The sequence below is a fragment of the Dromaius novaehollandiae genome, chromosome 28 (genome assembly GCF_036370855.1).
Source record: "Dromaius novaehollandiae isolate bDroNov1 chromosome 28, bDroNov1.hap1, whole genome shotgun sequence".
Taxonomy (NCBI): Eukaryota; Metazoa; Chordata; class Aves; order Casuariiformes; family Dromaiidae; genus Dromaius; species Dromaius novaehollandiae.
In genome coordinates this window covers 3,337,303-3,357,176 of record NC_088125.1, presented here as the reverse complement: position 1 = coordinate 3,357,176, position 19,874 = coordinate 3,337,303, and the positions used below count along the sequence as shown (strand labels likewise).

The following is a 19,874-nucleotide window of genomic DNA, read 5'->3' as shown; positions in this document are numbered from 1 at the left end:
GCCGCCCGCCACTCGCCCGCCCGCGGCGGCGCCCCATTGGCGGGCGGCGCGGCGGGGGACGGGCCGCGGGGCCGGGGCCGCGGCGCGCGGCTCCCTCCCTCGGCAGCCCCTTGGCGGTCACCGGCGGGGTTAGGCCGCCTCGTCAGCGAGCCGGGCGCGCCCGCCCCTCCTCCCCCCGCCCCGCCGCCGCTTGGGCTCGCCCCCCCCGGCCACCATGAGCGGTAAGGACGGGCCCACCGCGCCGGCGGGGGGGGGCGAGGGGCGCGCGGCCACACACGCACACACACACACACGCCCGCCCGCTCGGAGGGGCCAGCGGCGGCCCCGCCCCGCGCCGGGCCGGGCCGCGCCGGGCCGGGCCCCGCCGCGCCGCGCCGGGGGGACCTGCCGGGGGAGGGACCCGGGGGAGGGGGGCAGGCCTCGGGGGAGGGACCCGCGGGGAGGGGGGCCGGCGGCCGCTCTGCCGTGCCCTCCCTCCGCGCCGCCGCCGCCGCCCGCCCGCGGGGGAGGGGGGGGGGGGGGCCGGCGCCGAGGCCGGCGGCGGGGGGGGGGAGGCCGGCGGAGGGGGGGGTTCTTCCCCCCTCCTCGGTTCCGGGAGAGGGGAGGGCCCGGTGTGAGGAGAGGGTCACGGCGGGGGGGGCACCGGGGAGGGGGAAACCCGGCGCGGGGGGCGGCGATGTGAGGAGGGGATCACGGAGAAGGCCCGGCGGGGGGGGGGGGGGGGGAAGCACCGGGCCGGGGGTGTTTGTGCGGGGAGATCCCGGGGGGGGGAAGGGGGGGTGGGTATTGCCCGGGGAGGGGGTGTTGCCCCGGGGGGGGGAGCCACGCGAGGGCGGATGCCTGCGGGGGGGGGAAGGAGGCAGCCGTGGGGTGAGGGAGCGCTATGGGGAGAGGACCGTGGGCTGGGGGGGGATCCGTGGGGCGGGGGGAGACGTACAAGGGGGGGAGAAGGTCCACGGCGGGGGGGAGAAGCCGTATTGGGGCGTTTTGGGGGAAGAAGCTGTCGGAAAGGGGGGGGAAAGACCCCGGGAACAACCTGGGGGAGGTTGGGGGGGTCTGGGGGGGGCACAGCCCCCAGCTGCTCGGAGGTGAGGATTTTTGGCAGGGGGAAGGTTTTGTGGAGGATTGCGAGGGGCTGGGAGGGGGGGAACAGGAAGAGAAGGGCTTTAGCGTCTCCCATTAGAGGGATTTTATTTTTTTCGGCTTGCGGGAAGGGGAATCCCGGCCTGGATGAGGCCTGCGGAGACACGGGGATCCCTGGGGAAGCCGGTGGGCTGGATCTGCCCGGGGAAACCCCTGGGCAGGGCAGCGCGCAGGCCTGGGGGTGGATCTGCGGGGCGCCGGGGCCGAGCCCGGGCGGGAGGTGCGCTCCCGGGGCCGGCAGGGAAGGGAAAGGGGAGGCCCGAGGAGGCCCGAGGGGCCGGGGAGCGTCCGCGCAGGCGGGGAGGAGCCGGGGCCTGGAGCGCGGCCTGTTCCTCCTCCGCCTGTCCCGGTGCCAACTCCCCTTTGGCAGCTCCCTCGGCTTCCCGGCCCCTCCTCGCCGCTGCCGGAGCGGCGCCCGGTCCCCCCGAAAGTGCCCGCCGGCGTGCTTGGCCTCTGCCTGCCCCAGTCTCCCGCTTTTCCAGCCCCTCGCCTCCTCGTGCTCCTCTTCCTCCCCGCCGCTCTGCCCCGCAATGTGTTTTAACTGTGACTTTTGCTTCCTGCCGGCGCAGACCAGGAGAGTCCCGAGGAGATGGCTGCAGTGAAGCCCGAGAAGGGCGAGGGAGACGCCAGCAGCACCAGCAGCGGCGGCGGTGGCGAGGGCCAGGTGAGTGCGGCGGGCGAGGAGGCGCCAGGAGCAGCCTGTGCCGGTGGCCTCGCGGCTCCGCTCGCCCCGGGCGCTTGGCGGCCTTGTGGCAAAGTCCAGGGCCGGGGCGGGGAGCCGCGCCGGGGCGTTTGTTTGGCCCGGTGCTGCACGGGCTCCTCTGCCCGGGGGAAGGAAGAGAAGGCGAGCGAGCGCCGGGGCAGCGTCGCGCTGCCAAACACCCTGCTGGAGCCTGTTCGGCGGGGAGTGCCGGCCCGGAGCGTGTTTCCTCTCCTCCCCCGGCTGCGCACGGTGCTCTCAAATGTGACGTTCACCCCGGTTCCCGGTAGCTGCCACGGCCCCGACCGGCCCTTTTCCTGATCCAGGGGCCCAGAAACAAGCGCTCCCTAGGAAGCGTTCTCCTGTGGAGATTCTCCCTTGCGTTCTCCCGCAAGGAGATTCGCTCGCTTTGGGGTGGAAGAGATGTTTCCCTTCGGGTTTTACGTGCAAACTCCCTCTTTCCTCCCTCCGGAGGGTTTTTCTCTGCGGGTTCAGTCTGTCCTGACAGCCCTGTGCCTGGCAGTTGTATTTTTCCGGCTGTGGGTGGGTTTTCTCAGGAAGGAGTGTTTATCTTTTCCAAGTACACTCCTCCCTGGCTTCTCTTTTTTCTTTTTTTTTTTTTTTCCGGCCTGCCCACCGGGCCGCCTCCCGCGTCCCTGACTCCTCCTCTCCCTCCCAGGAGTCGCAGCCTTCCCCGCTGGCGCTGCTGGCGGCCACCTGCAGCAGGATCGAGTCTCCCAACGAGAACTCCAACAGCTCCCAGGGCCAGCAAGGCGGGAGCGGCGAGCTGGACCTCACGGCCGCCGCCGCCCAGATCGCCCAGTCCGCCAACGGCTGGCAGATCATATCCGCCGGCTCCGGCACGCCGACTCCCGCCAAGGAGCCGGGCGCCAACGGCAGCAACGGCAGCGGCGACGCCTCCAAGAGCCGGCCCGTGAGCGCGGGGCAGTACGTGGTCGCGGCCGCCTCCAACCTGCAGAACCAGCAGGTGCTGACGGGCCTGCCGGGCGTTATCCCGAATATCCAGTACCAGGTCATTCCCCAGTTCCAGACCATCGACGGGCAGCAGCTGCAGTTCGCCGCCACCCCGGCGCAGGTCAACGTGCAGCAGGATGCCTCGGGCCAGCTGCAGATCATCCCCGGCGCCAACCAGCAGATCATCACGAGCCGAGCGGGGACGGGTAACCTCATCGCCATGCCGAACCTGCTGCAGCAAGCCGTCCCCATCCAGGGCGTGGGCCTGGCCAACAACACCCTCTCGGGGCAAACCCAGTATGTGGCCAACGTCCCCGTGGCCCTCAACGGCAACATCACGCTGCTGCCGGTGAACAGCGTGGCGGCCAGCCTGGCCCCCACGTCGCAGACGGTCACCCTGAGCGGCTCCGGCTCTCCGGACAGCAGCTCCCAGCCGGCCACCTCGGGCGCTGCCATCAGCTCGTCCAGCCTGGCCACGTCTCACGCCAGCTCCGGCTCCTTTTTTACCAACGCCAACAGCTACTCCACCACCACCACCACCAGTAACATGGGCATCATGAATTTTTCCAGCAGCGCCGCCGTGGGAACGAACGTGCAGGCGCAGACGCCCCAGCGGGTCGGCAGCGTCCAGAGCTCGGACTCTCTGCAGAGCCAGGTCTCCGGGGTGGCCCTGCAGCCGGGGCAGCAGAAGGAGGGGGATCAGAGCCAGCCGGCGCAGCAGCAGCAGCAGATCCTGCTCCAGCCCCAGCTCGTCCAGGGAGGGCAGACCATCCAGGCCCTGCAGACCGCCCCGCTCTCTGGCCAGACCTTTGCCACCCAAGCCATCTCCCAGGATGCCTTGCAGAACCTGCAGCTCCAGGCGGTCCCCAACTCGGGGCCCATCATCATCCGCACGCCCACGGTGGGGCCCAACGGGCAGGTGAGCTGGCAGACCATCCAGCTCCAGAACCTGCAGGTGCAGAACCCCCAGGCCCAGACAATCACCTTGGCCCCCATGCAGGGAGTGTCGCTGGGGCAGACGGGCAGCACCAGCACCACGCTCACGCCCATCGCCTCCCTGCCCAGCGGCACCGTCACCGTCAACGCCGCTCAGCTCTCCTCCATGCCAGGCCTCCAGACTATTAACCTCAGTGCCTTGGGAGCGTCTGGGATCCAGGTGCACCAGCTGCAGGGGCTGCCGCTGGCCATAGCCAACACCGCCGGTAAGTCGGTTCGTCCCGGTCCCTTTCGGTAGCGGGTTAAGGCTGAACCACGTCGCTTTGTTCCAGTTAGAGCAGCGCCGTGCAGGCCGCAGGCTTCGCGCTTGCCGCGCGCGAGGCTCCGTCCGGGCTCCGCGGGGTTCGGAGCGTCTGCGGAGCCGCGCAAGGGCTCAAGGAGGGCGTGATCGAGGCAGAAGTGGGCTGGCAAGCGGCCCGGCCCTCCCGCCTGCCCTGGGAAGGAAGCGCGAAGCCTCCGCTCATTTCCAGAAGACACCGAAACTCACTTTGGGCAGTTGCTGATCTATTTAACTCTTTTGTGGTTTATCGCTTGGGGAGCGCCGAGGATTGGGGTGGGACGGAATCGGAGGAGATGCCCGCGAACAGGGAAAGAGGGAGACAGGCGGAGAGAGGAGAGGGAAGATAAGCGATGCCGAACGCAGGGCTAAGTGGAAAGTGAAGCGTGGTTTCGCGCGATGCTGGCGCCCGCGCGGTGATCTCGGCAGTGGGGTAGCTCACTCAGGGCGCGCAGGGTAGTTGGACCCGAGTCCGGATCATCCACTCGACTGCTGGAACTGACAGGAAGAGTCGCAGCCTTTTAAGCTGCAGGAAAACACAGAAACAGCTTAAACCCCTCTCTCCTCCCTGCCCCACCTCCTCCGAGAAAACAAACAAAAAGCCCTGGGGAATTTCCTCGCGGTGGCGGAAGAATGAGCTCTTTAATATATATTTAGCCTAAAGTTGGGTGCTGCCGAGGGACGCTGCGATCTGGTCGCGCCTGAGACGGGCCTGGGTTCGCGGCCGGCACCGCAACTGTTCCCCCGAATCGATTCTGTCGCCTCCCGCCCGCCCAGCGGGACGTGTCAAAACACGGCGCTGAGTTCGAGGCCGCTCGGCTTCCGCTTGGAAACGCTGGGCCTGCTTCGGGCAGGGAGAGGGTTGTGAGCTCCCGCTGTGAAAGAAATCAGTGCCGAGAAGGAACTCGGCTTGTTTTTTCAGTGTTTGACTTTTGTTCTTTCTGGCTCCGGCTAAAAAGGCAGTTGCTAGATTTAGTCACAGCCGAGAGGCAGCAAAGTGTTGCTCAATCCAGCCTGCGCTTCCTTCTCGCGAGAGAAGGAGGCTGCTCGCTCAGAGTTGTTTTGCAGTGGTATTTTGGGCTGTTGCTACAGCAGCGTGGCTCGCGGTAGTCCGTGGGTTTATTACAGCCCGGATTAGCCTGATCTCTCCGCGTAAAGCCGGTCCTTGGATTTCCCTGAGCTGCGAGACCGCTTGAACTAGAGCGCATTCATTCCCGAACCGAGAGGGCAATCGGCAGTGCGTCACGTCTTTTATATGTGGAGAGCGTGGGCGGCGGTGGGTCTCTTTTGTCTCCGCGTGCTCCGAGTCGCCCGTGGGCCCACGGCTGCCTCCGCGGAGCTGCTTGCCTCCGGCCTGCTCTGTGTGCTTGTTTTGAAAGCACCGAGGAGGAGGAGGAGAAGGAGGAGGAGAAGGAGGAGGACGTGCAGAGAGACGCATGGGCAACTCCTAGTTCCTGTATTAGCGTGTGGCTCTGCCCTTGGAGGTGGGGCGGGGAGGAACGCCCTGGAGACCACCCATCCAACCGCTCCGCGTTTAAAAGCCTCCTCCTTCTCTTTTCCCCTCTTTTTTAGTAGCGTGTGTTTAGCTCTTGATCTGCAGCGGCGGATTTGCGATCTGCTTCTGGCCGAGAACCGCGGCTGCGGGTCTCGCAGCTCCTGAGCTCTGAGGATGTGACCCTCGCGTGGGGCTTTGATGTTGTTACGTTTGAAAAACCGAGCGGACGTTGCAGAGCAGGTTTCAGGTTTCATAGGGGTCACAGGGACCCGCCAAGATCCCGGCTTGATGCTGCGGTCTGGTTTTAGGGCTCTCAGGAGCGGATCTGAAGGGCCGTGGCTGGGACAGAAAGCCCCGACCTGCTCCCTGCCTCGGCTCCGCTCCGCTCGGGTGATTCGGATGTGTCAGCCCTTGCCTAGATGAGGTTGCTCTCTAGATTTGCCTCTCTGATGTCGTGGAAAAAAGTGGTTTCGTCCCGTCCCAGTCGAAAACATTCCCCGACGAGCCTTCCCGCGTCCTGCGCCTGCCAGAACCTCCTGCGCTCGCTTAGCGCTCGAGGCTGAGATTTGGGAGGGTGTTTTCGGGCAGAAAAAGCCCTTCTGCTTCCGAGGGAGGGGAACGGAAAACCAAACCTGGCCGGGGTTGGTTTGGGAGGGGAGGGCTGCAGCTGGTCGACACATGCCGCGTCCTCGGGGCCGCTTAGGTGGTGCCACGTGTCGCACGAGAGCGTGCCGGGGCTTCGGGGAGCATCGCGTGCCCCGGAGCGGCCCGTGGAGCCGCGGGAGAGCGCGGCCGCGGCCACGTTTCCTACCACCGAGCCGTCAGCTCGGCTCTTCCACCGGCTGCTGGCGAGTCCGGGTGATCCGCAGCCCGGGATTATCCGTGGGTGAGAGAGAACGGAGCCGTTCCCGGCTCCGGAGGGGATATTTGGAGCCCTGAATGGCCGCGGAGAGCCAGCGGTGCCGGTCCGTGTGGCTGAGCCGCTTCAAAGAGCTCGGCTCGGCCTCCTCCGGCGTCCCGGCTTCGCTGCCGCGGGAAGCACGTCTCCTGCCTGCACCCCTCTCCGTGCCTGCGCCGGCCGGCCGGGACCCCTTGGGGCCGCAGCTTTCCTGGTGCCGCCTTTAGGGGCGAGGAGCCGGGGAGATTTCTGCTTTTCAGTTTCTTTTTTGCATACCGGGGAGGGGAGCGATCCCCTGGAGAAAACGATGTCGGAAAAAGTCTTTTAAGGCCGCCGGAATCAGCAGCGAGTGGGGCAGAGCCCGGGTCTCTCCGCGCGCTTCGTTCCGCCCCTGTTGGCATTAATTAGCCGATGGCATCCCGCTCGCTTTGTAGGCCGTCGCCGCGTCAGCCGGGCGGTAAATTAGCCCCCGTGGCAAGACGCGTGGAGGCCCGTGACCGAAGCGGGCTGGTATGCGGGCGAACAGGCCTCGCAGCCGGCTCCGCGGCGCGGGGGAGGCGTGCCGCAGCCCGCAGGGCGCCGAGGGAGGGGGATTCGCCGCGGGAGCCCGCGGGCCGGGCCGGGGCGGCTGCCGGCGCTGCCTTCTGCGCCGGCGGGCAGCGGGGCTCCCCGGGGGGGGCGAAGGGAAGGGGTTTTGGCCCCCGCGGGGTCTCCCGTCACCCCCGCGGAGGCCTCGCGGCAGGCGGGGTGGGGGAGATGTCGAGGAGCTCGCGACGCCGCGGTTTCTCTTCCCCTTTCGGCCCAGCGCTGCGGAGGAGGAGGAGGAGGAGAGGGGCTTTTTCGCTCCGTGTCGTTTGCCAGCACAGTGGCTCAGCCCCGCGTGCCCGTCCCCGCCGCTCTCAGCCCCTGGCGAAACCCTCCTTGCCTCGAGATAACGAGCCCTGCCTGGCTCCAGTATGTGCTGGGTAAACAGGCTGCTGGCGATGGCTTCCCAGTAGGCCGGGGACTGGGCTTAAGCCCTGCTCCGAAGCCCTCGTGTCACGCGGAAGCGCTAAGCAGGGTTTTATCCCGGCTCCATCTGTGAGCTGGCGGGGTCCGGGCTGGAGAGATGGGCCCACGGGGTCGTTTACACGCCAGCTCCCTGCTAAGCAGATCCGCCGCCTTTGGGGTTTGCTCCGGCCGCCGGGAATGCTGTTTTGTCCCCCTCGGCGCCGGGGCGATCCAGCTAGGCCGGTGTTTCTCTCGCTTTCGGCGAGCGTGGGGAGCCTGCTCGTCCTCCCTCACCCCATGTGAGGGAGAGCATCCCGGGATGTCCGGTGCCGGAAAAAACACCCCGTTTGTCAGGAAATAACCCCTGAAATCCGCTTGCCAACGGCATCACCGGCTTGGTGCTGTGGTCCCGCTCATAGCGGGTTATTCCCAGCCGCGGGGCAGCGGCACAAAGGCCCGATTGTCTCCCTTTTTCTGTTTTTAAGAGGAGCTTTGTGGCAGGCCTCGATGAGCTGGCCTCGTCCTCAGCGCGCCGCGGTTGTGCACCCACGGCATCGCTTCGGATGGAGGCACTGGAGGGATTTATCCCGGTTTCGCGTCCATCCAAAGTGGAATTAACGGGCGAAGCAGACCTGTGCTTCGGTTTGCAGCGTGGCAAAGGCATTTAGTGAGTCGGGGGCAGTCGGGGACGTCGCAAACCGAACCGGGTGACTTCCGAGCTCCGCTGGGCGCGCGGACGCGACCGGCTTCCCGTGCCGCCAGTGCTCCATCCCGCCGCTCCGCGTTTACTCATTTCTGTCCTCCCTCCAGAGGAAGTGTAATTTAACGTGACGCACAGAAACTTCCAACAATTAAAGGATATCGCAGGACTTGCCGTGTGGCTTTTCAAGCCATTAAACTCCAGATTAAAATACAATTACTCAGCGTGCTGCAGTCTGACTTCGAGCCCGCACCATCTTCTAGAGCCAAGCGCCATGTGTTCCCTGCACCGCTGTCCGTAACTCCGAAGAGTTATTAAGACAGAGCTCGGCTAATTTGCATGAACGACTTCCACTGCAGATTAACTCATTTTGCAAATTAGCAAGGAAATCAAACAAGATAAAAATCAAGGGGGCTGCGCTACAAAACCGTACTTTGTTCCTTTGTGCGGCAAGTGCAGTTTAATTGTCTTTGATCTGTCTGGAACGACTGCGCTGGGGTATTTTGGGGAAAGCAATGAGCGCCAGCTAGAAAAACCTCCGCGCTGCCACCCCGGGCTTTGCGACTGTCTGCCAAAAAAAAAGAGGAGGAGGAAATGGGGAGAACTGTTTGATTATCGCGAGCTAGGAAGGTTTGATTTGGTTTTTTTGGAGGCGTGTGCCTGTCGCCCGCCACGACAGAGATGTGCCGGAGGTTCGGGGAGCCCCGCGGGTTGCGCGTCGCTCGTTTTTTGCCGGCCTTTCTTTTCGTCTTGAAGCTTCCTGTTGCCTCGCGGCCTCCCCCCGGTTCGTCTGGAAGCTGACGTTGCTTTCTCGCGCGCGCGCACGCTCCGCTGGGCGACGATTTACCCCCTTCTTCCTCTCTCGCCTGTGCAGAAGCGCAGCTGCCAGTGTTGCAGAGTTTGCACAAGAAGCCGTTTCTTCCCCGTCCTCCCGGAGAATGAACGTCGAGTCTGTTTCCCCTCTCCCGAGGTCAGCTGGGGTGGATCTAAAAATGCTCCCATCTTGTATCCGCAGGGCATTTCTCACCTCGTTTTAGTTTGCTAAATAAAACTGCTAAACCGAAGCGTTTTCCCGGCGACGAGCGCTTCGAAGACAAGAGCCACCTTGTCTCCAGTGACGCCACGAGCCAAGACTCCCCGGGCCTTTGGCTAAAAACATGAGACGGGGATATCGCTGCCCCTCCGCGGGCGGTCGGTGCCCCATCCCGTGCCGGTGGGGCTCCGGTGCCTCCCGTTTCCTCCGCCACTGCCCGCCGGGTTGCTCTGCCGTTCGTTTTGGGCTGCTGTTTGCTTGGGTTGGTTTTGCCCAAACCTCCCCAGCTGCCCGCCCAGGTCGGTCTCCCCGTTGTTTCGGTCTGGTGCCCTTTTTTCAACACTGTCCCGCGAGGTTCGCCGAGCGGATTCGTTTATAAGCCTGGTGGTGCTTTTACGGCGTTTACAGTCCTTGCAATATGGTCTGCGTGTGCCGGCGTTCGCTGAGACATCGGTGGCCATGCGCGTGGGCCCTCTGCCTCGCACCCGCGTCCCCGAGGTGGCAGCGGGGCCGTCGAGCGCGTCTGTGCCCCGCATCGGTGTCCACGGCGGATGATCGCCCGGCTCCGGCCGCAGCGAGGATGAGATGGATGCGGGCGTGAGACGCAGCGGAGCAGAGTCGGTTCCTGTTCGCCAACGGCCAGGCCCCGCTCCGGCCCCTGCCGCCTGATTGCAGGCAAGTCCATCTTCACTGTCCGCTCCCAAGGGTTTTCTAAGGAGAGAAAAGAGGAAAAAGGCCTTGTTCTGCTATTAATACATTTTTTCAGTACTTCGGTGACCCGAGCATGGACCAGGGACTTGGCAGCCTTCGTGAAAGCTTTAGTCTTACAAGTAATCTATATTAGTGGAGATAATACACATAAATTACCCAGCTGGTTTCCCTCTGCCAAGTTTCCTCCTGAAATTGCAATATTCGGGAGACTTTGGCGTGTCCTGATAAGCGCAGAGCGGAGCGTGTACATGCAAGCTCTGTCTTCTCTTGCTGTAATTTATTTATACCTTAATTAGATGCAAGCCATAGATTACCAGAAGGGAGATTTGGGTTTTTTCCCCCCCGTATGACATGCCCACAGGCTATAAAGTGCCGTGTAGGCTTTGCGTGTTTGAAGCGATTCCAAGCAGTCGGGGCTGGATTCTCCCCCTCCCAAGCACTTGGGCGTAATTTGGGGGAGAGCGCGTGTCTTCTCCTTTCTCTTTACGACGCTTCTCCCGGGATGGCGCATAGGCGATAGGGAAATCTCTGATCTGGAGCTGCAACGCAAGCTGTCGTCGCTGGCTTGCAAAGCTTGAAAAACTTCCAGCTTCCCTCCGTGCTGGTTTTAGACTGTAAACATATGTTGCAAGAGCTCAAGGGGGGGGGAACTGAAAAGGTTTTGTCCTAAAATTGCTAAACTTTGCGGGGAGCGCAGGAATGTTGCTGACTAGGTACAGCGGGGCCCGGCCAAGATTTCCGAGCGCGGCTAGAGATCGCGTCGCCTCCGGAGAGACGGACCCGGCTCTGATTTCCCGTGTCTCGCCGCGCGCGACGGGCTGGGGTGTCGGGGGAGGCGCCGAGAGCCCGTTTTAAGGGCTCGGGTTTAGGGCCCGGCGGGACTCGTCTCGCGGCGTTTGCCGATACAGCGAGCCCGGGCGGCCCTCCCGGCGCGGCCTCCGTTTGTGCCGATAAGAGCGGCCGTTGCCGGGATCTCTGGGTCAGGAGTGAAAGCGGAGATAGCGGCTGGGGCGCGTTACGCCCGGCTGTGTCTGCGCGAGAGGCTCCGCGAGTGAAACAGCAGCAGAAAACACTTCCCTCCCTCCTGCCCGGTCCGGCCGGGGCGCTGGCTTCGGAGGGAAGCGTCTGCGCCCTGGCGCTTTCTTTGGAGAGGTTATTTAGCCCTTATTCCCTTTCGCTAGGTTGGCCGATTCCTGCAAATAGCAGTAAGGAGAAAAAGGCCCCCGGAGCAGGGAGAGGGTTGGAGCCGTTCGAATCGGCAGGCCGTCGGGATTTCCTCTCCCGTCTGCGTGGGCCCGAGGGGGCTGTGCGGTCTCGGGGGCAGATATCGTCCTTCAACGCCGATGCCGGGCGAGCACGGCCCCTCCGGCACACGAGCGAGCGGAGGGAAGCGCCTTGCTGTCACGTGGGAAACATCCCGGCTCCGCGGCGGAGCTGTGTCCCCGTGACGTAACCAGAACCAGGGCGAGCGGGTGAGTCAGGGCCCGTTTCCTTGATTGCAGCTCTTGCAGCTTTTGCTTTGATGCTTCGGGTTTCTCAATCCTAGAAGACGAAGGAAGGACTCGGCGTGGCAGCGCTGCCCCTTCCCGCTCGGCCCGGACCCTCTCCCCTCGTGCAGCCTGGGGACAGAGCGGCCAAGCCTAAACTTCACACGTTGCTTTTTGAGCCACCCCGCTCGCGACAGCAGAGCCGCGTCCGCGCCGCGGCCCGGAGGAGCGAGGCTGGCGCTCTGCCCCTTGCCGGCACCAGATGGACACGGGAAGAAGCCAAGATGGTTCCCAGCGGGAGCGCGGGGGCCTTTCGCAGCGCTGCCGGCCGTCGCGGCCCTTCGCTGGTGCCCGGGCTCGCGGGGGTCGGTGGCTGATGGCTGTTGTCCCCCTCCGAGCTGGGACCCCGGCCCGGCTCCTCTGCCGAGCTTCCTCGGGCCGCCACTGACACCTGCTGGTAAGAGCGGAGCCGCCGACGAGCCCTCGGGAAGGCGGCCGGTGCCAGCAGCTCTTCGTCATCGCCCCTCGCTATCTCGCGGTTGTGAAACTCCCTCCCGGCTGCGGGAAGGAAGCCCAGCACGCGGCCGACGAACGCTGCAGGCCGACGCGAGTTTAGCCTCCCTCAGCACCGCCGCTGCCTCTTCTGCGCGTGCTCCGTGTGCTGCCTCCTGCCTAGAGCCGGTTACCCCAAAAACCAGATTTTTAAGGCAAACTTCACTCGTTTGCTGAAGGTACTTGTCCCAGCAGGGCCTGGACACCGTGCGTGGACATTGCAGCCTTGTAACGTCTGTGCTCCTTAATTAAGAAACATCTTCCAGATCCCGGAAGAAGAAGGTGGACTGAATCCTTTTCACTGTCCTCTATGAGTTGGGGTGAATAAGTGTCTTTCGGGGCTCCGTGGTGTCCCCAGGAGGGGCTGAGACCGGCCAGCCACGTGCCTGCGATGGCCGTGGCCATCTGAGCAGAGACATGGCCATCATGGCAGAGTCCTCATGGCCACATCTCCACCGGCCGAAGACCTGAGCGCAGTATTTCTGAGGTGGACGGCAAAAGCAGCCCCTCTTGAGTCTCCAGGCACTTGGACCTCATGGTGTAACCGAATCGCTGTGTCTGGAGGAGACCGCGGACGTCTGGTGGCCCCGTGCAGCCCGTCCGCGTGGGGACGGGCCGAGGAAACGCAGCGTGCTGCCCCCGGCGCGGCCTCCTTGCAGGGCTGCCTGGCCGGCACGCGGCCTTGCACGTCTTTCCCTGTTGATTCACCTTCGCTGGAGCTGGCCGAGGCAGAAAGCCCCCGGACGGGCGTTTTCAGGGAGGATTCGGCCGGACACGGCCTCATTTCTTGGCGGTGGGTGAGGATCTCGGGCGAGGAGCGGCAGCGCGCAGCGTTTGCCATCGGGGACGAGGGTGCGCGGGTGCGTTTGCCTGCGTTTTATCTCATCCCCGCGTACTCACGCGGTGATCTCTGCCCCGGCTGATCCCAAGGGATTTTGTAGGAAAGAGGAGGATTTGGGGCTCCACGCAAACATGCCGTGGCCCTTCCGGCTCCGCCGGGGCTTCGTGCCCCGTCCGACCGGAGCGGCTTGACTCTAAAGCTGTCGTTAGCCCTATTGGCATATGTTAATTGCAGCTGAAAAGAGATTACTCAGCCTGCGGTCTCTGCACCCGCTACGGCTTTTCAGCATGAAAATAATCAAGCAGCAGAGCTTGAAGGGAAATAAAACACTTGTGAAGTGTGGATGGGGTTATTGGAGAAGCAATTAGATGACAGCATACGCGGAGAGCAATAAAATGGAAATGAAAACTGATAGGCTTAAAAACTTCCCACCCCTTCGCCCCCCCGTTACGGATGGTTTATGTTTGCCCGCGTTTGAGAGCTTGTCGGCACTACCCTGTCATTCCTATGGTTTTTATAATTGGGAATTGCTCCTCGAGAGAGAGCGGGAATGCGTTCCACGAGCGGCGCCAGATGATTTTTCAACTTTATATATATCCCTTTCCGTAATCGCAGTAATTAACCAGTGAGCGCATGCCGATAATATCCTCACTGATAGACGCTGCAAACGGCTACGGTCTTGCGGCCCGCTTTATTTATCGCTGCCTTTTTGGGGGCTTTTGGCGGGCGGATTTTTGTGTGCTCTCTGGATCGGCTCCTGTGTGGTTGCTTTAATCAGTTTTAAATGATTTTGGAAAGGCAAACCTGGCCCACTCGGCCCAGAAACCTGGGAAAAGGAGGGGTTACAGGGTGAAAATTGAATTTGGCCCGTTGGGGCTCTGCTGGATCCAGCTGTGCCGGGTGCCCCGCGCTGGCTGCGGCTCGACCCAGGGATGTTAGTGCTGGAAGCGCTTCTGTTGTCCCGGGAGCTCCTGGGAGCCAGAGCCGAGCTTTTCCCGTGAATCCGGGGTCAGTTTTGGTGCCTTTTGGACCTGGCTGGTGTCTGATCCGTGCAGAGCAGCTCCAGGAGCCGCGTGTTTGGCGTTACGGCTCTGCGGGTGCCTCCTGCTCTCCGCAGGGCGGGCTGAGCCTGCGCTCGGCCGCAGCTGCCGGGAGTTCAGGGACGAACCGCCGAGGCCGGATGGAGACCTGCCTCCTGCTCCATCCGGATTATGCCTTTTCCTGCAAGCGTGGGCAGGTGTAACCCGGCGGTGCCTTTCCTGGGGCAGCCGGTGGTTGAACCCCCGTGCACAGCGTCGCTTCACCGGCAACGGGCGCCCGGTCTCGGTTAGCAGGCTGCGGCTCGGCGCAGTGCGCGAAGGCCGACGGCCTCGGGCTGTCGGGCAGGAGAAGAGAGCAGACAGCGTTTGCTGTTTGGAAAGCAGGACGTGGGAACCGCTGCAGCTCCGGCCTCGGCGCGTCGGGAGCGAAACGTGATTCAGAGAAGCCGGATTTCCCTCCGCACTGTTTTGACGCTTGTTTTATCACCGACACTGCTTCGAGCCGGCCAGTGCTGCTCGGTTTACATTTTTGCTCTGTTTTCTGCACTAGGTTTAACTGAAATAGCTGGAATAGTTGGCAAGTGGCTGTAGTGACGGAGGCAGTCTGTTTTCCCTGAGAGACGCGGCTCTTACCTCTGCTTCAGACCCAAATCCGTGGGCACAGACCAATGTGTGGGGCCACGCGTGGGAGCTGTGGGGACCCTTCTCTTTGGTGGGGGGCCGTGGAGGGCAGGCCAGGACCCGGCGCTCTCCGGGAAAAAGCCTGGCACGGGATGGCCGGGGTTCAGGAACGCGGCGCTTCATGGGAGGCAGCCTCGCAGGAGGAGCAGGCTGGAAGTAATAACTTCCTACAGCTCAATCAAGCTGTCAAAGCAAAAGGTTGGTCCGAGACCCTCCTGGCGTTGCAGCTGCCTGGAAAACGCCGGGGAAGGACTCGCAGAAATCGATGCAAGCTGAAACCTCGTGGCTCAGCCAGATGGTCGGCGATGCTGTCACCGGGCTCAGGTGGGAGCCGGGGGGCACGTCCGCCCGTTGCTGCCACGTCACGCGATGCAGGGGTGGTCACGCGGAGAGCCGAGTCGTGTCCGCGCCGCAGGACCCCTCTCCCCTTCCCGTTTCCTTTTCTGCCGCCTGGGATTGCTGACGGAGCCTGGAGTAACCTCCGCGTTTCCTCCTAGGTGACCACGGTGCTCAGCTGGGCCTTCACGGCGCGAGCGGAGACGGTCTCGGAGACGACAATACGGCCGTGGAGGAAGGAGAGACCAGCCCGGATCCACAGCCCCAGCAAGGCCGGAAAGTGCGGAGGGAAGCGTGTACCTGCCCCTACTGCAAAGACAGCGAGGGAAGGTGAGGCGCTCGCGGGGGGTCCGGCAATGCCGGGCTGCCGAAGCACCTCCGCTCCCCCCGAGGTGCCACGTTCGGAGACCTTCTCCCCACTCCTGTGGCCTGGAGCACCGAGGTGCTTTCAGGGCTGCTTTAATGCTCTCTCTTGGACTCTTCCAGGAGCTCTGGGGATCCAGGTAAAAAAAAGCAACACATCTGCCACATCCCAGGCTGCGGGAAGGTGTACGGCAAAACCTCGCACCTGCGGGCTCACCTGCGGTGGCACACCGGCGAGAGGCCCTTCGTGTGCACCTGGATCCTCTGCGGGAAGCGCTTCACCCGGAGCGATGAGCTGCAGCGGCACAAGCGCACACACACAGGTAGGGCTCCGGCCTTCCCGGGCCGCGGTGCTCTCCGGCACGCTGGGATGTTTCAGCACCGCCTGCCGTACGGAGCGGCGATAGATGTGTGGAAATCCCGCGGAGCGGAAATCCTTTCTAGGGTCTCCAGCCCCCGGCGGAGGGGACAGCTCTGCCTGGCTTCCCGCACCCTTTGCTTTCGCCATGTAAAGCCCGGGAGGGTCCAACCGCGATCGAGTGGCTCCGGTCGGGTCAGGGCGATAAGCTGGGCCCGATGCCACGCGAGACAGCGATCACATGGCACCTGGGATAAATTTGGTGCTGGGGAAATCCGTTCTGCCTTTCCATGGGCATCGACGTGGCAAAACCGCAGTCGAATCCCTCCCTGGGACAGTTTCGGTCATCAAGGTGGCAAAACCACTGCAGTCAAATCCCTCCCTGTCTGTAAATCCAGCGGGATCGGACGCTTTTGGACGCAAAGGGAGGGCGGCTCATGGGCTGAGTGGGATCAGTAGCTGCCGGATAGCGGAGCTGCCTTGTCTGTAACGCTGAATTTCAGCCATACGTTCAGCCCCGCCGCCGCCTGACCCCCCTCTCCCTCTCGCCTTGCAGGAGAGAAGAAGTTCGCCTGCCCCGAGTGCCCCAAACGCTTCATGCGGAGCGACCACCTCTCCAAGCACATCAAGACCCACCAGAACAAGAAGGGAGGCACGGCCAACAGCGTGGCCATGAACGTCTCCGCCGTCCCCATGGACACGGGGGCCTCGGCCGAGGGCAACGGCGGGCCCACGCCCTCGGCCCTCATCGCCACCAACATGGTGGCCATGGAAGCCATCTGCCCCGAGGGCATCGCCCGCCTCGCCAGCAGCGGCATCAACGTCATGCAGGTGGCCGACCTCCAGTCCATCAACATCAGCGGCAACGGGTTCTGAGGGCGCAGCGGGACGCGGGCACCGCGGGCGACACGGCGGCGCCGGGCGGCACGGGGCCGAGAGGCGAGCGGAGACGGAGCGGGGAGCGATTTCACCGCGAGGGCGACGTCCGGGTCGCCCTCCAGCACTAAAGTCCAGCTCCTCTCACCTGGGATCGCAGCCCTCCTTGAGCTGCCCGACCTCCGGGGCCCGGTGACCACACACGAAGGCCAGAGCTATATATATATTTTTTAATTTCGGCTTGACCCTATTATTATTTCCCCCACCACCACCTCCTTCCTCCACTTCCTCCCCGAGGTCCGTCTGCCCCTCCGTAGCTAGCCTTCGATGCCATCATGCCTTGGTAAATGTATATGATCATTGAAATACTTTTTAGCAAAAAAAGGAAAAAAAAAAAAAAAGAGGAAAAAAAGAAAAAAAGATTCTATATTATTATTATATATATAAAAATATAAAATGTGTTCGTTTGAGAGAGGAGAGATTTTGCTGCGACCATGGCCTTGGTCTCTTTGATGCCTTATCTTGGAACAGGTTGACCCTCTGGGGCAGTTCGGACAGTGCCCGAGCTGCCCTTCAGATGCTATATTACATTTTACATTGTAACCTTTAAACAAAAAGAAACAAAAACCAAGTCTTTTTTTTTTGTACGCTTTGCTTTTAGGTTGTTCTTTAATTTCTTTTTAATTATTTGGGTGAGGTTTTGCTTTCTTCCCCTCGTAAAACAGCTGCCCTCTCCCTGCCCTCCACTGGACTTTTGATCTTTGTTTTAAGCGGTCTTCTTTGCGAAGATCCGTTTCCTCCGGCTTTTTTAATCCTCGCTCTCGCGGGCTGAGCGTAAGCTGTACATGTGGAATCAATTTGTAAAGGATTTTGTGCAGGTTCACTCGAGCTATTTACCAGAGGGTCTGGGACCCGCTGCGTCGGGATAACTGGGGTATGGCGGGGGACGGGCTGGGAGGTCCTCGGCGGCCTCGGGCAAACTTATTTTTCTGCCGTGGTCGGTCTTAAAAATAATAAGACTCCTTCAAAAGCAGGTCAGCGCCTCGCGAGCTGGTCAGGCGGAGGCGTTGCTTTTCCACCTCGGAGCCGCGGCCGGAGGTGGGAAGGCCGCGCGCGGGGTTGCCCTCGGCAGGGTGGTTCCGTTTGGGTTTTTTCCTTCCAACACTACTGTGTTTGGCTCTTCCGGCTCCGAGGCGTCGCCCTTCTGCCCGGCTTGTAGAAACGAAAAAAACGGGTGTTGGAAATTGGGGAAAACTCTTTTTTTTCAGGGCACGGCTTTTGCCACCCCGCCGCGGGGACGGCGGAGGCCTCTTCCTTTCGCTCCCCCGCTCGAGGGCCGAGACAACATCTGCCCTTTCGCCTCCGGCCGCAAACGGGCGGCCGAGCCCGCGGGGCAGCTTCGTTGGGCCCCCGCGATAAGCCGAAACGCCCGGCGCGCGAAGGGGCCCTCGGACCCCTCCGTTCACCCTCTTTTGTTTCCGAGCAGAAACGTGGGGGGAGACGAGGCAGGAGCGGGTCGGAGCCGGAGACCCTGGGAACGCCCCGTCGGGAAGGCGGCCGCGGGCGAGACGTGCGGAAAGGTTAGATGTGAAACGGCGCCGGCGGCCGGCAATGGGAACGGACGAGGGAGGTGGTCCCGGCCCCGTGCTGGGACCAGTGCTGGGCTCCCAGTTTAAGGTGGAGCTACTGGGAAGCAGTCCGGCAAAGGGCTGCCGAGATGGTCCAGGGACCGGAGCATCTCCCGTAGGAGGAACGGCCGGGCGCTGGGACCGGTCAGCCCGGAGGAGACCAGGGGATCTTCCGATGCATTTAAGCATCTGAAGGGGGGTGTAAAGAGGACGGGGCCAGACTCTTCCCGCCCAGCGCCGGGCCGGAACGTGCGGAAGAGCTTGCTGGCGGCCGGGGAGCCCGGGAGCAGGGCGCTCGGGGAGCTGGTGGCGTCTCCATCCTTGGGGATGCTCCAGAGCCACCCGGACCGGGTGCCCCGGGCACGGAGGTCCCGTCTTCCAGGGCCCGCGCGGCCTCTTCCTCCCTCCCGGCAGAAAAACGAGGGCGCTCCTGCTGTATATTTTCCTCAAAAGTATATTTTCCCCCTCCTTTTCCCTGCCTGAGGATAACCAGGAAACTTCCCGGGCGGCCGAGAGCCGAGACGCGCGCTCCTCCTCCGACTGCTCCCTCCTCGGCCGCCCCGAGCGGAGCCCGAGTGCCGCCGGCTCCCGCTGCCGCCTCCGCTCCCGGAGCGGGACGCGAGGCCGGAGCCGGTGGCGGAGCAACCCCAGCCAAACTGTGAAGTGCGAAGGTGTCTTTCGTTTCGTTTTTTTTTTTAAAAAAACCTTGTTTTTAAAAGATCTGCAGGGAGGGAGGAAGCGACCGCGGCGATTCCTCCGGCCGATCCTTTCCGCGCTCTCTCTCTCTCGATATATATTTTTGCATTTGTATATTTTTATATAGGAAACTTTAAGCATTTGTATTTTAATAATCTGTGAAGCACTATGAAGCCCCCCCCGCCCCCAGCGCCTCGTGGCCGTGTCCCGTCCCCCTCCGTACTGGAAGCTACAGAGAAATTGGTAGAAAGTAAATTTTTTAATTTAATTGTTGGTTTCTTTTTAAAAAACACACACACACACACACACACACACGTCCCCCCTGGTACCGCTGCCTTGGGGGGCCGGCGGAGCCACTTTCTGGGCCCAGCGCCCCCCCCCTCAGCTCGGCCAGGATCGAAGTGCCAAAGTGCAGCCCCCCCCCCCCAGCATTTTGGGGCGCTTTGGGCCTTTCGGCTCCGTTTCCCGCGCCAGCTCCGCGCACGGGGCCCCGGCACCGCGGTTTGGCCCACGGAGCTTAATTTTCCTATGGAAACGCAGCCGGGGGGGGTCCACGCCGGGGGGGGGCAACCGCGACGGGCTCGGTTTCGGGGAGGGGGGGACATGCCGCCGCAGCGGGGAGCGAAACGTGCCTTGATCTCGGGGCCGGGGGGCTGCTGGCCCCCGCCAGCACCGCTTTTCTCCCCGCCGGGGGGGCCGGGGGGGGGCAGCCCCCCGGCTTCGCCCCTCTCCCAGCTTTAACCCCCCGCCGGCCCGAGGAGCAGCCTGGTCTCGGCAGGGCCGGGGGCGCCCGGCCCCCCCCGCGGCGCCGCCCCCCCTGGCAATAATCCGCGAGCCGGGTAAAGACTGTTCGACCTTGTAATAATGTCCGTGCTTTTTTTTAAAATCCGGTGGCCGATGTAATGATGTCTGAAACACGTTTTCGAAAAGTGCTATTTTTTTGTACAAAAAGACTAGATTAAATGTAGTTTTTGGCTCCTTTGTAAACGGATTACGGCTTTTTTTTTTCCCCCCCTCCGCGTTTTTGGGGAGAACCCGCAGGACGGAGCTGAGCCGGGGAAACCGAGGCAGGCGCCCGGGGAAACCGAGGCCGGGGGA

The 19,874-nt window shown here is 62.9% G+C and overlaps 2 protein-coding genes across 4 annotated transcripts in view; one reads left to right on the top strand and one right to left on the bottom strand.

Annotated features, from left to right (window-relative positions):
- AAAS (aladin WD repeat nucleoporin) overlaps window positions 1-17,858 on the bottom strand; it is a 49,059-nt gene extending 31,201 nt beyond the window's left edge. Inside the window, exon 1 of the mRNA XM_064498744.1 lies at window positions 17,853-17,858. The gene's annotated coding sequence lies outside the window, so the exon portion shown is untranslated. The remainder of the gene's footprint in view (window positions 1-17,852) is intronic.
- Window positions 78-19,763, top strand: SP1 (Sp1 transcription factor). Of its 3 annotated transcripts, none has more exons than XM_064498730.1 (6): window positions 78-221; window positions 1,713-1,807; window positions 2,523-4,020; window positions 15,017-15,185; window positions 15,342-15,541; window positions 16,133-19,763. In XM_064498730.1, the coding sequence occupies exons 1-6, from the start codon at window positions 215-217 to the stop codon at window positions 16,450-16,452; spliced, it is 2,289 nt and encodes a 762-aa protein (XP_064354800.1). In that variant the 5' UTR covers window positions 78-214; the 3' UTR covers window positions 16,453-19,763. The 3 variants fall into 3 exon arrangements, with proteins under 3 accessions (XP_064354800.1, XP_064354802.1, XP_064354799.1); XM_064498732.1 differs by lacking the exon at window positions 78-221 and adding an exon at window positions 557-611; XM_064498729.1 differs by lacking the exon at window positions 78-221 and adding an exon at window positions 822-870.
- The last annotated feature ends 111 nt before the right edge of the window (window positions 19,764-19,874 follow it).